Source organism: Sander lucioperca, chromosome 13, assembly GCF_008315115.2.
Source record: "Sander lucioperca isolate FBNREF2018 chromosome 13, SLUC_FBN_1.2, whole genome shotgun sequence".
NCBI lineage: Eukaryota > Metazoa > Chordata > Actinopteri > Perciformes > Percidae > Sander > Sander lucioperca.
The window spans coordinates 22,236,469-22,250,187 of NC_050185.1; the positions used below are offsets into that span (position 1 = coordinate 22,236,469).

Genomic DNA, 13,719 nt, shown 5'->3' on the forward strand with positions numbered 1-13,719 from the left:
TTAGATCATTGTTCATTTGTTGAAGTGTTTTATCTGTGTTTTGGGGACCCTACTGTTACATGTCCTGTTGACCTCATTAGGATCTTATCTGAGCAGATTTCTGTCATTCAAACAACTCTTAGTTGTAATTTAAAACTCGTCCAGCCAATTTAATAAAATTAAGGGTTTTATTCGTGCTCGAGTCCATAGATGCAGTTAATGGATACAGGCACGGAGAACTGAAGGCTCTGTTAGCAACGATTAGCTCCGTTAGCGGTTTGCTCCGTTAGCGGTTAGCTCCAGTTAGCTCCGTTATAGGAGTGGTTGAGACTGCCACGGACAGGGGTAACAACCAGACTCTGATAAATGACATTCGGGGAGCTTCCACAGCGGTGTGGCCGCGGTGTTTTGTACGGTTTTATTAGTACAGTTAATCCCAAGGCAAGAACACCAGCAATATGCTACTACTAACGGTAGCGTCTGAGCCTGAAGTGACTGTGCGAGACACACGCCGCAAGAATTCACGAGGGGAGGGGCTGGAGGCAGCTGGTCTGGGTGCGCTGTAAAAAATGTCGCCTATTCATGTTTTTAACACTAGGCTGCCTGCAGATGCGCTGCCTATTAATAGACTTGATATACTGGGATATTGGCCGATGCCGATTATGTAAAAAAAATGCCAACAAACGGCCGATTAATCGGCCGGCCGATTAATCGGTCGACCTCTACTGACGACAGCGTGCTCTGTGTTTACTAGGTCTAGAGAGATGTTCCGTCATTTACGGTTTTCATTTTTTTGGGCGACAATACAGATTAGCGCCGTCTGCTGTTATGGAGATGTATTACGTCTTGTGCACGCGCAGAACGTACGCTCAAGTCAGCGTCGCTTCGATGTGTTCCGAGGCACTTTTTTGAGAGACGGGAGCCGACTGATCAGTCCGACTGCCTTTTCTGCCGACGGTCAGCCATCGGGTTGGTGTGTCAGAACCTTTAAAAGACAAGTGCTTCTGTACAAAAATTGATAAGTAATCCTGCACACTGTTGGTCACAATGTTTTACTCGGTGGATTCATGATTCAAGATTCATGAATCCGATTCATACATCTTGATGGATTTTTTAAAATTATTTTTTACTATTCAGTAAAATCTCAGCCCTAAACCCTAAATAATTTAGACAAAATGTGGATGTCAAATCAAGATCGTTCAACTCCAAAAGTAAAATAACAATCTTCAAAATAGAATCTTTATAACTTTTTTTAGACTTTTTTCCACAATTACAACTTTGACTACAGCAACACCACTGGTGTAAAAGTTTCTCAGCTATTTCCATAAACATCCACACCCATAGACACGAACAAGCAACTTCACCCATTCCTCCCCCAAACTCTTATTTTTCACAGAAGTGTTTAAAGATGTTGCCTACACCAGCTGTACATTCCTTTAACCCCAGACGACACTTGGTGGAGTAGAGCTGTATTTTCACCAGCCCCTCCAGTCCTCAACATTTTTTATCATATATACAACTTTTCTCTTCACTCTAAGGTCTTGTGAATTGTTATTTTCTAATCAAAAACTGATGATTCACTGTACAACTTATTTGGTTTGGTTTTATTTATGGATATAGAAAGACAACAGGGGGGGGGGGTATTCAAGGGATAACATGTAAAAGCGAGAAACACTTTTTTCCAACATGATCCCTGATGTAAGAGAAACAGGACATACAACACATGCAAACACATACAGTTAATGAGGCTCTTTATGGAGAAGAGAATACAGTTGAAAATACAAGAAGGCATGAGTAAGTGCTAAGTCAGAACCAACTTGTAAAAACATCCTCAAATTTTCTCTCTCAGACAGACAGAGGTGTGTATGGTTTGGAGGCCCTAAGGCAAGCCTGTAAAATCTAACAAAAACACAACCTATGGGTTGTGGATGTGCTGACTGGAGCAAGCTCAGCATCACAAGCTCTTTGCCTTTGGCACAACTCTCTGCTGATAGTTACCACAACAACATGGCATACAACAGCCCATCCTCCCTGAATACCAGAGCAACTGTTTCACACCTCAATCATGTGACTTTGTGGCCAAGATATCCATTTGGAGATGTCTGATCATAAAAAAGTAATGACCCCGGGTGGCAAAGCATACTCACTCCTTAGTTACTGCAGACAAACAGTTGGCAACCTAATTTAAAAAAATGGAAATTTTAAAACGATTGCTTTGAATTTATTTCAAGGGCACAAAACTTTGTCTTGTTGCTAAGAAGCTGAACATCAATCCTAGTGTATTCATTTAGGTTGCTGTGGTTACATTTCTGTCAAATTGTAGCAATTAGTTGCAAGCTATTGGCAGTTTTATGGTTGTAGTTCTGCTACAGTGGAGCTGGAGAATGTACAGTTGCATGTTGTTTCTCGTGAGGCCAAGTGATTAATCTCTTTGGTAAAAAGCCATGTTATGGGCTGGAAAATGCACATGTTTTACATGATCTCTGTTTTAACTGTTGAAAAGAGTTGAAGTATTTTAAATGGTAAAACCCCTAACACATTACAATACACTTCTATACGCTATAAAAGTGGAGTTCATCATGTCTTTCCCTTATCCCTGACAGCAACCTAACAGCATAAACATATAAAGTACATGTATAAATATATTGTCCAGAGGGATCATGAGGGTTTACTGTACATTCGGAAGGTACAAGGACATCTTATTCACATTTTGCTACACAGTAACAGATTTTTGCCCATACACAATCGATCCCTTGGGAGAAATTCTCCTTTAGTTCATCTCCTTTAGCAGGGAGGTCAGAGTCAGCTACAGAGCACCTGTGGAGCTTTTAGGACACCTCAGCAGTGTGGATGACCGTTCTCTGGGATATGTTTTCATACTAATCGAATGTGACCAGTTTTAGAGCAAACCGCTAATTAGCTTATAACGCTAGTCGTCGGGGCACGCAGAAGTAAAAAGAAATCGCAATTTCTATACCACTAACAAGGCTCAAAATAGCACTACACTTCCAAGGTAGCATAATGAGGGTTACTACATGTAAACCGAAGCATTGAGAACTTTGTAAGTGTACAGACAGCTTATTAAAAAGATAGTTTATAAAGACTGCACCGTTCAGTATACAGGCAGGCGCCATCTTGGGAAAACAGTCACTATCAGTCGAACGACGAATGCTGTGCAACCAGTAACCAGTAACATAGCTCAAGCACGACATTCATTGTTGACTATTTTTTAAATGCACGATTAATGTACGCATGTTCTGGGATTTCGCTCCATAGTTTGGGAAATCAGGAAGCTGCAGCTGTAACGTTGTGGACATTTTGAATGACAAGTTGAATTTCAAAGCCCTTCCAGGTGGTTTCTCTACAAGACTAAAGTTATTTGCATGTACAGTACTGTCAATGTGAATTGAGTAACCAATGGAGAAGTACATCTCAAATACCACTTGAGCATTAAAAAGTTATTATCCATTTTAAAGTACATTTAGACCAGATAAAAAAAATGTGTGATTCATTTTCAATTAATTGTGAGTTAACTAGGATACTGATGTGATTAATCACAATTTTAATTGATTGACAGCCCTAAATCCTATAAATCTGGTTGTTATGCAAATCTTGCAGTGTGGCTATGAGCTTAACTTTAATGAATATAACCATGGATTTGAATTGGAATATCTGACAGACAAAGGGTTTGTGATTTTGTGATTTCAAAATCTCAAAAATTGTAATCCATCCATGTATTAAACCATAGAAAAGCTCTACTGAAATCAGATGTTCAGGTTACTCAGTGTAATCCTGAATGTGCTGAAATAAACTGTGACTGGTGTTTCTCATATATTCACAAATATAATCATGACTAAGATGACATTATGTGTTGGATACTTGTTATTTTTTTCCCCCTGACTACTGTACTTTCTACCTTGATTTTAGTACTTTGTGCTGATAATGAAATGCTCACTGGTCAGTAAAGCTTTCATGACCTACAACAAAATATGACCATCCCAGATTTCTAGGTTAAAGTCAACAATTGGTTAATATACTCACCCTGCAGTACTCGTTGATGGGCCTTAGCCTTTTCATGGCCACATCTCTTATATGGCTCCTCCTAAACAGGATCTTTCCTGTAACAAAGCAAAACAAACAGATTTAGGATTTAGAAAAGCCACATTTATAATCCAATATCAGTGTTGCTACCAGTATTCCACAGCAAAATTATACAACTAATCATTATTCTTTACAATTAGCATGTACAGTATTTGTCTGTAACATAAATACAAATAATATTACCAAATTATATTTTGGATTTTGCATGATGCTCTTGTCAAGAGCAACTTTAAAAAGTTAGGAATCCACTAAGGGACAATAACGAAACAGTGGCTTTCACAAAACATGGTTAGTGAATTAGCATGCAGACACAATACAGTCGTGTCATCAATAACACTGACAGCACAATGAGGTGGGTAAGGAGCTAGGTGAATAGCTGGCCCTTCCAAGTCATGAATAAATGATTTTGGGAAAGCAAATCATGTGAGTATGACAGCTTAAATGCTATTCCCCTGCTCTTATCTCCAGGCCAAATAACCGCAGGCACAGACGAGTGGGGTCGTCGTAAGAAACAAGAAATGGCTACAAATAGGTCTTTTAAAAACACTCTTCTAGCTTAACGTTATGCAGGAAATTTCAGAGCCAGCATCTATTTTCTCCCTGTTTGAGCTGCTGAAGTTTCTCCAATAAATTCACTGAGACAGCTCTAATGCAAGCATATAAACTTGGCAGGAAGTCAAGGCTGTAACAAGACCCTGAACACAAAAAGGGAAATGTTTTGAGAAGTTACTGTATCACCATCATCAAGGGGTTATGGTATTCGTTTTGAGAATACTTAAAGCAGACTTGCTGAAACATGAATCTATCTCACAAAAGATAGCCGCTGAGCAGTAAACCGGCATTCAGCTTCACTGTTTAACCCATGTTACTAAAAAAGCCTTTGTGCTTCCTTGACCCACTTCAAAACCATGCTTGTTTTGTTTGTGTGTGTGAGTAAGTGAATGGCATATTGAGGAAAAATGGGAACACAGAGACTGGGATCATCCTAGTGTCTGATTATGAATATTTGTAGCCTTGATTTACTGCTTTTAAATCAAGACTAAAGAAAATAGAGACACATGAAGGGAAAGACTAAATAAAGAAAAGAAGAGAGAATGTGTAATGAGTTTAGACTGCTGAGTGGATGGATGTGTGGGGACTTCCTCAAAAGTACTTTTACAAAAAAACCAAAACACCAAACTTTCAAAAACCCCACCTCTTTACTTTCTCCAACCACCCATCTCTGACTGCAACCTACTAGTTGGCTCAGGTGTGTGACAAAAAACAAAGGCAAAAGCCAGGAAATCATATTCATACACTTATTTACATACCTAATATTTGTTGAGGGCAGCTTACTACGCTATCAAAGAACCAGACTGTTAATGCTGTCAGTGAGTTAAATAACCTTATTGGTTTTGGGATTACTGCTGGCTGCTATGAATAGGTGGGTCAATTTTGTGAGGAAAGTCAGATCTTTAAAATATTGGGTGTTCCTCCTGTTCTTGTGGCTATTATTTAGGAACTTCTATTTTTCCACAGTAAATATCTGTACAGCTATTGGATGGATTTAGCACTAACCATCATGGTCCCCTGAGGATGAATCCTACCAACTTACAGTATGTGAACCCCTAACTTTTCCATTCGCGCCACCATGAGGTTGACCATTTTTAATTTGAGTGGACAACTATTATATGGATTGTCATGAAACTTGGTACAGGTATTCAATGTCCCCATACTATGGATCCTAATGACTTTGTTTATCAGTTAGGTCAAAGTTTCCACTTATACAGTGAAATATCCTGACATCTACTTGGATTGGCATGTCATTTGGTACAGACATGTATGGTTCCTACACAATGTGTCATAATGACTTGAGTGATTCCCTGCCCCTTCATTTAGCACCATTAGCAGGTTGAAATTTTTGTGTGCATTTGAGAAATGTCAACAATTATCGGATGGACCGCTCACAACCTTTACTCTGCCACTACCCACGGGCCAATTTCTACACTATAACACTCACACTAAGGATCCAAAACAAACAGGGACCTCAACATTTATCCACTTTACAATGTGGTATATGACAAGCATTACAGCCTCCACGGAGCCGCTAGCATGGCTGTAGACTATTATGTTCTTGACAACATGGTCTGCATGGTCTAGCCTAATTTCTCACTGCATTTGTACAGAGGAGAACGGTTTAGTACTACACAAGGGAGACTTTAAAAAAATCGATTAACTAGATAAATAATTAGAAAAGACATTCCAGATAACTACGGTGTTGGTACTGTAACATCTTGCCAGAGCAGCGAAAGGACACAAAGTCTGGACAGCTCACGAAAACTAAAGGAGATTTGAAAGTCAACCCCTCAACGCCTACAATACTTCTCGTCTCTCACTCTAGTCTCTTTCTTCTTCTCCTCCCCTCACTCCTCAGACAGAAAGCTTTCTTGACAGTTTTCCAAAACTCTCAGGGGTCAGGAGGGAAGCATTGACTCAACACTGCCCACTCTGTATGCAGGGCAGCTCATGGGTGCAGCAGAGAAAAGGGCTTGTTTGGGGAGGGATGAGGGAGGGAAAAGGAAAGCTGCTGCCTTGGAGCCATGGCTGAGGCCGGGTAGATTTTATGGAAAATCTCAGAGCAAGCAGTGACCAAGGGAACCAACTTTTTTGTTTCCTGGGGAGAGTGAGGGAGTTAGATGGAGAGAAGAGACAGACAGAGATGGGAACACAGAGAGGGTCTTTGTTACACACCTTACATACAAAAAAGCTGTTCTCAGCACTCACTTCTTAATCAGTGGATTCACCACACATGAATTCCTCCTGTTTATTCACCCAATATTGGCTATTCAGAGGAATTTTAAGCAGCTAAAACCTTTACATAACACCAAAGCTGTGGACTTAAAACATGATCTGTAGTCAGACATAAGTCACGACTACAGATCAGAACTGAGGACCTATTGTCTTTGCTGCTCTGATACTTGATTCCCTAAATACTTCACTTGAGACTTTTTTTTAAAGAAAATAAAAAAAAAAAATCAAACAATGACAAGAAGACCTTGTAAGGTCACATTATAAACATAGGAGTTGTCTTGAATAAGATGAGACAACTTGAAACCTGCTATTACAAAACTTGAGGATTTGACTTGGAGTCAATGCCAAGCTTTGTACCAGCAAGTCTCAAATCAACTCTCACGTAATTTGAGACAAGACCTGAGACACGACTTGAGACTTGCTGTTACAAAACTTTACATTTGACTAATTTGCTAGTATAGCATTTGAATCTGAGTCAAAACTTGTTATACAAAATAACTTGGGCTTGCCCCAAAAGGCTCTGCATAACACTGGAACAAGGCGTGTGTGGAGTTTCCAAGAATGAACCGTGTGTGTGTGTGTGTGTGTGTGTGTGTGTGTTGTAATTACTGTGTTCTTAGGCAAGTTGCTGACTAAGGGCAGACACAACTCCATAAGCTGCTGTAAAAGAAAAGTCTGCTACTGGTACACCACATTCGAGTAGACAAGAGCAGCGATTGCTTTCCCCTGCAGACAAGAGATAAATGGGATATGGATGAGGCATAAGCAATCGGGTCATTGTAACTTTTCGGTTATTTTCTGCCTTCCATCGAGGACCGACTGATTGTGTGTGTTATTCAGATCCACAGAAACATATCTGACCTGACCAACATACTGGGCCTCCTACTGTGGCAGGCAGAGAGATCCCAAGCCAAAGAGCAGTTGAAAAAAGTATGTACCATAGATCGGTAATTAAGAGGAAAAGGGGGGTATACTTGTAGGGATCAGAGTTCATGAAAGAATATAACCTCTTGTATCATACAGGGGCCCTACAAAAACAGACCCACATTCCATCTTGGGTTTTGACTCATAGTTTAACAACCCCAACTTTAGATAATTGGTATCAGCTCTTTTTCAAAGGCTGACCTGCTGACACTTAAAGAGCATCGCTCAGGGCTCTTGGGTAAATGAATCAAATGTATCACTTTTATCTAAATGTCATATATGAACCTATCAAAAGGAGTTTAGCACCCTGAGAGGTATTCCGATTACAAATGGCCTCTGATAAGATACTCTGGACATATCATGCAATCTTGAGATAACTAAAGAGTCGACCTTCTGTATGAAAACAATAATAAATTATGTGTTTAAATGGCCAAGTTTACTTTTTTTTCTTACTTCCCCTTAGAGGTAAATGATATAATGCCCTGATACTGCTATTAAAAGTTATCTTGATATTTTTTTTTTTTTGTTTTTTTTCAGTGTAGTTTCTACAGGAAAAGATGAAAATGGCGCACCCTAGTTTTTGGTGTGTACACCTGGCACTAAACGCAGCAGAAATTCTGCACTATCCACACATGCAGACAAGCCACTTTGCTGATGTGGAGATACCAAAGGAGTAAAAACAGCTCAGGGCTTTGAACAAACCAAACCGAGAAGGGAATAACCACTTCCGTCCCTTCTAAGTAAGTAAAGGATTTTCTTGGCTGTCCGGAAAACTATTTTGCAAATCAGGCAAATGTTAGCTTGAGATCCATCTCAAGAGAGCTGTATGACTTGATCTAGGATTTAGTTCTTAAACTTAATTCATGTGCCACTGGACATAAATAATGTTTGTCAGTATATTTTTCAACAAAAGCAAAGAGCTCACAGTGGCATTCCTAGAGGGTGCCATGTAAAGTTTTTAACTTTTGATGTCTGAGCAGCTCCAAAAGAGCAGTTGGGGATTTGGTGCCTTTTTGGGAGGCACTTCAATGGTCATTTTCTTCCACAAAAAACAGGAGAAGTGAAAGCCTCTACCAACAACTCAGAGCTTCAATGGAAGTAGACAGAAACTTTGGAGAAAATCTAGAATTTCACAGTCTAAAAAAGGTAAAAGCAGGACAGAAGTAGACAGAGTTTAATGTAGATAATAACTTATAATAGTATCCATCAGTGTGCTTTACCTGACTATATAAGGGGATAGCAGGGGATGTTATGAAAAGCAGTGTTTTTCTATCTCTATTTCCTCTTCCCCTCCTCCTACTTAGAGTTCACTGAACAGTCTGAGTGTGTGTGTATGTGTGTATATTCTTTCAATGAGTTCCAGACCTGCATGGCCACAAAAAAAAAAAAATCCTCCACTTGCCTGGTAGGGGAGATGTGGGTGGGGTCTTTGGGTGAGGCTTTCTTCCAAAATCTCATAAAGGATTACTTTCAGCAGGATCTAAATCTCAAACTATTTCAAAAGTTGCTTGTGCACACCAAAAGCCCTTATTTAAAAAAAAACAAAAAAAAAACGTAATTGCCACTTGTACCTGTAATAGAGTGATGGAAACTAAACAGAAGAAACCATTATTTTGGCCAGTCAGGTTTTACACAAGATGAGGATTCAGCCAGGACAACGGTGCAGCTAAGCTAAGAAAACAGCTCATAATGAAGGTTATGCATTGTAACCATTTAGTTTTATGATAAGAGGTATAGTGTTCTTATGTGAAAATGGCAGATATTTAATGTTTCACCCAAAGGCTCCAACACTACTCTATTCAATTGTCTAGTATGTCTATGGGCTATGTGGTTAGAGATCAGCTGAGTCAGCTGAATGTATAAGGAGTTCTTAATTCGCAAAACAGTGAGGTTATGACCAATTATGGTTGCAGCAGATTGTTCTGGTTGGTTCTTTTGTGTGCAAAATATTCTGCTTCTCTCGGGTTCATTCACAGCCTATCAGTGAGTCATTGTATTTCACACATGAAACACATTTAAGCCAATGCGTGCAAGTGTGTGCGATAGACAAGTTAAAAGGGACCAAGAATGAGGCAAAGGCTCAACAATACAGCGATTGGGAAATAAAGAGTGATTTCAGTGATAATCCAGGAGTAGACTGTTCTTTGAGTATTGTCATGTGCTTATTTTGGCAACATGTTATCATAAGTACTGCTGCCACAAACAATTATTTCCATTATACGTTATCTAGATTAGTTATGAATCACTTAATCTTTGTCCAACCAACACTCCAAAACCCAAAAAGTACTGATATGAATAGGAGAAAGCAGCAAATCCTCAAATTTTAAAAGCTGGAATGTTTGGCATTTTTCTTGATTTAATATCAAAATAGCTCTTCCACTGTTTACTCCAAACAAGCCACAGTTGTGTGCATGCTATGTATATGTGTGTGAAAGGGCCTTGGGGGAAACTGTGTTTCACTCTTACCTGGTAGAAATGGAATGATCCTGCGCTTAGGGTCTTTCTGGCCTCCTTCCACCGGGAATTTGTCCAGCAATTCCATCTGAAACACCACAATTAATTAGGACTTATTAGCACACAAAGCATTTACACTCACACATACTATATACATAAACATGCCCTTTACATTATACACAACAGGATAGCAGAGGTTAGAGAGAAAGGGTTCACATTTTTACAAATCAGCAGTTCCTACAAGGAATTCGGCCAATAAAGGAAGGTCTGCCAATGATTAGGAATGTCCTGAGCAGATGGTATGGTTTTTCCCCTCTACTTCATATGTTGTTGCAGCAATGGGGCTGTTAGCAGCAAGGCACAGCTGACATAGTGGAACATTTCTGTTTCCATAATTTTCAAAGGCCAGAGAGCAGTTGTTCCTTAGATTCGATGATCACCACTTCTCTTTATCATCCTTCTCTCTCTCTCTCTTTAAAACTCACTCACTCTGTCTTTAAGCGTCAATCTTTTGTTTCTACTTCTACTAATAGTTTGTGCCTTTCTCCCTCTGTCACATAGTCACAACTATAGGTTATGGTCCATCACTTTGGCCACTAATGACTCCTTTGTTTATGACTCTTAATGAAATCTGTGTGCTTCCACGTATATGGTTGCCTAAAAAAAAAAAAAAAAAACAAAAAAAAAAACAATTATACATATATATACATATATACATATATATACACATATATATACATATATATACATATATATACACATACATATATATACACATACATATATATATATATACATATATATATATATATATATACATATATATATATATATATACACATATATATATATATATATATATACACATATATACATATATATATATATATATACACACATATATATATATACACACATACATATATATACACACATACATATATATATATATATATATATATATATATATATATATATATATATATATATATATATATATATATATATATATATATATGTGTATAATATGTGTGTTTGTTCATGAGTGCGTGTCTCTGCACGTCATCCGTCCTCCATGCAGCTAAAGCCAATAAAATGACACCTGGACATACTGACCAATGAACTCAAAGTACACTCTCTCTTTCTTTTTTAGGGTGAGAAAAAAAATACTTGACTAAATTGAATGTTTGAGAGAGAAATGTTTGGACATTTCTTGGATATTGCACCCAGACTCTCATATTCCAAGGTAAATTTTATTTGACTACAGAAAACCATTGTTAAGGGGTTTCAAGTAAGTGTTTCATGGCTCTACAGACGCAGCCAAAGTTTGTCTGAATTATATAAAGGGACAATTTCTTTAATTATTGGCCAGTTTATTTGATCACTGTTTTCAATAAGCTGTTTTTGTTCAAACAAAGGACACCACCAGGGCATTCTCAAAACTAATCAGGCCACCCTGTAGTGATTTTTATTGCTGTATAGTTTCCTATCATCAAACCACATCCTTATCAAAACAGGTCATACAGTTACTTCAATCCAGTGTTTGGTTTTGGTACCAGGTTTTGATTTGACACAAAACTGGCAGACAGGTCTCACACGCTTTAAAAATACTGACTATTCACCAATGGAGGCGCAACAAGTTCTCATTTTCTTACTTTTGAGCTAATGCTTCTGAACTAAAATATTAGCATGGAGTACTGGGTCAAATTACTTACTGTGAACACACAGAAGACTTTATTGTCAATTTTGCCATTGTTAGTGAATGAGTGACATATGGGCAAATGTATATGTAGACTTCCTCAGTTGAGGTCGGTCAAAGCCTTAACTGAAATCAGGTCGATACCACAATGTATGATCTTCTACTCTAAACTAAGAAAAACAACATTGTTAAGGTTTAAGAATGTCTGCAGATGTAGTTAAGAGCTGGCCCACGTGTAGGCTACTATGACAAGGCTAATCACATAATGAGATTTATACCATGTCTGACTGGTCTGTTCAATGTCAACCTGATAAAATGTTATCTATCAAGGCTGTGCTCCATAGAGGCATTTAAGGGTCAAAACAATTTAGCTTTCCGGATATCTAAACCAGGGATGCTTTTCATTCCCCTCCACCGTTATCTATCCCTGTACCTTGACTAGTATGAGACTCATTTATAGAATATGCAGCACTGGCAATACCCAACAGGAATGTTCTAGAGTTGGTGCTTTGGTACGTTTACCCTCAATGGCTGAATTTCAGATCCCACAGTGAGTGTATATGTCTATGTATCCACAATTTGTCTTTTCTGGGCTAAGTTGTTTTCAACAAAAATATAGACTTTTGATGTGTTATGTATGGCAGATTTTGTATTTGGTTTGGTGATCCCACTCATCCCATATTTGACAATAAGAAGCACCCAGCTTGCTATCAAGATGAATCTAATTTTACACATGTGGGTGTAACCTAAACCGTGTGCATCACTGGGTAAAGGATGCAAGTTGTAGGGTGCTGCATTTTATCTACTCACCTGACATTATTTTTGATATGGGCTTTGGTTATTCATTCAAATTCATCGTTGGGACTTCTGTAATACAATATTGCCCTGATACTAATTTGATATTGCTGCTTTTTTTCCAGTGTAATCATGTGGTTTATACAAGAAGTTTTCTAGCAATATAAATGACTAAAGCGGTCACTAAATGTCTTCTGGTGAATTGGAAAGAATCAATAAGTTGCATTATGCCAAAACTAACTCAGAGACAGGGGGAGGTGGAATATAAGGGTGAGGTGATGGAGAGGTTTTGGGAAAGGCAAAAAGCTGTGCCAAATAGTATTTTCCATTACTTTTTATGGACTGTCATTGTCTGGTCAGGTGCCAAAGAGGTGTTGCTGCCATATAACAATGAGTGGCATAAACAAAAAACAGCCTCACATTACTTAAGTAGATAGGGTTTTATACTGTTCTATTTTGAGGTCAGATGGAATAGACAGCCAGAAGAATAGATTAAAGGGTGAATGCAAAACTTCATTAGATGTCCCCCATGTATCACAGTAGTCTCGCATTGCCAGATCTCCACAGTGCTCATAGTGGAGTAAGGTCTGGCCACTCCACACATAGATTCTATTCTGATTGTGATTTTCTGTTTTTATTTTCTTATTTATTATTGCTGTCCATCCCTGTCTGTCTGTTATTTATTGTATGTTAAAGTGTATTTTTATGTGCTGCCTTCTTGGCCAGGGCTCACTTGTAAAAGAGATTTTAATCTCAATGTGATTTTTTCCCTGGTAAAATAAATGTTAAAGCAGCCATATTATGCTCATTTTCAGGTTCATAATTGTATTTTAAGGTTGTACCAGAATAGGTTTACATGGTTTAATTTTCAAAAAACACCATCTTTTTGTTGTACTGCACCACTCTCTCTCACTGCTGCAGAGCCTCTTTTCAGCTGGTCTCTGTTTTAGCTACAGAGTGAGACCTCTGTTCTTCTT

The 13,719-nt window shown here is 38.4% G+C and overlaps 1 protein-coding gene across 4 annotated transcripts in view; it reads right to left on the bottom strand.

The window, feature by feature from the left end:
- The window catches only part of sh3pxd2b (SH3 and PX domains 2B), a 44,547-nt gene that overhangs the window by 20,100 nt on the left and 10,728 nt on the right, over window positions 1-13,719 (bottom strand). For all 4 annotated transcript variants that reach the window (XM_031303560.2, XM_031303561.2, XM_031303562.2 and 1 more), the window contains exons 3-4: window positions 10,261-10,336; window positions 4,021-4,097 (exon numbers count right to left, since the gene is read on the bottom strand). In XM_031303560.2, the coding sequence (XP_031159420.1) occupies window positions 4,021-4,097; window positions 10,261-10,336 (153 nt within the window). The remainder of the gene's footprint in view (window positions 1-4,020; window positions 4,098-10,260; window positions 10,337-13,719) is intronic.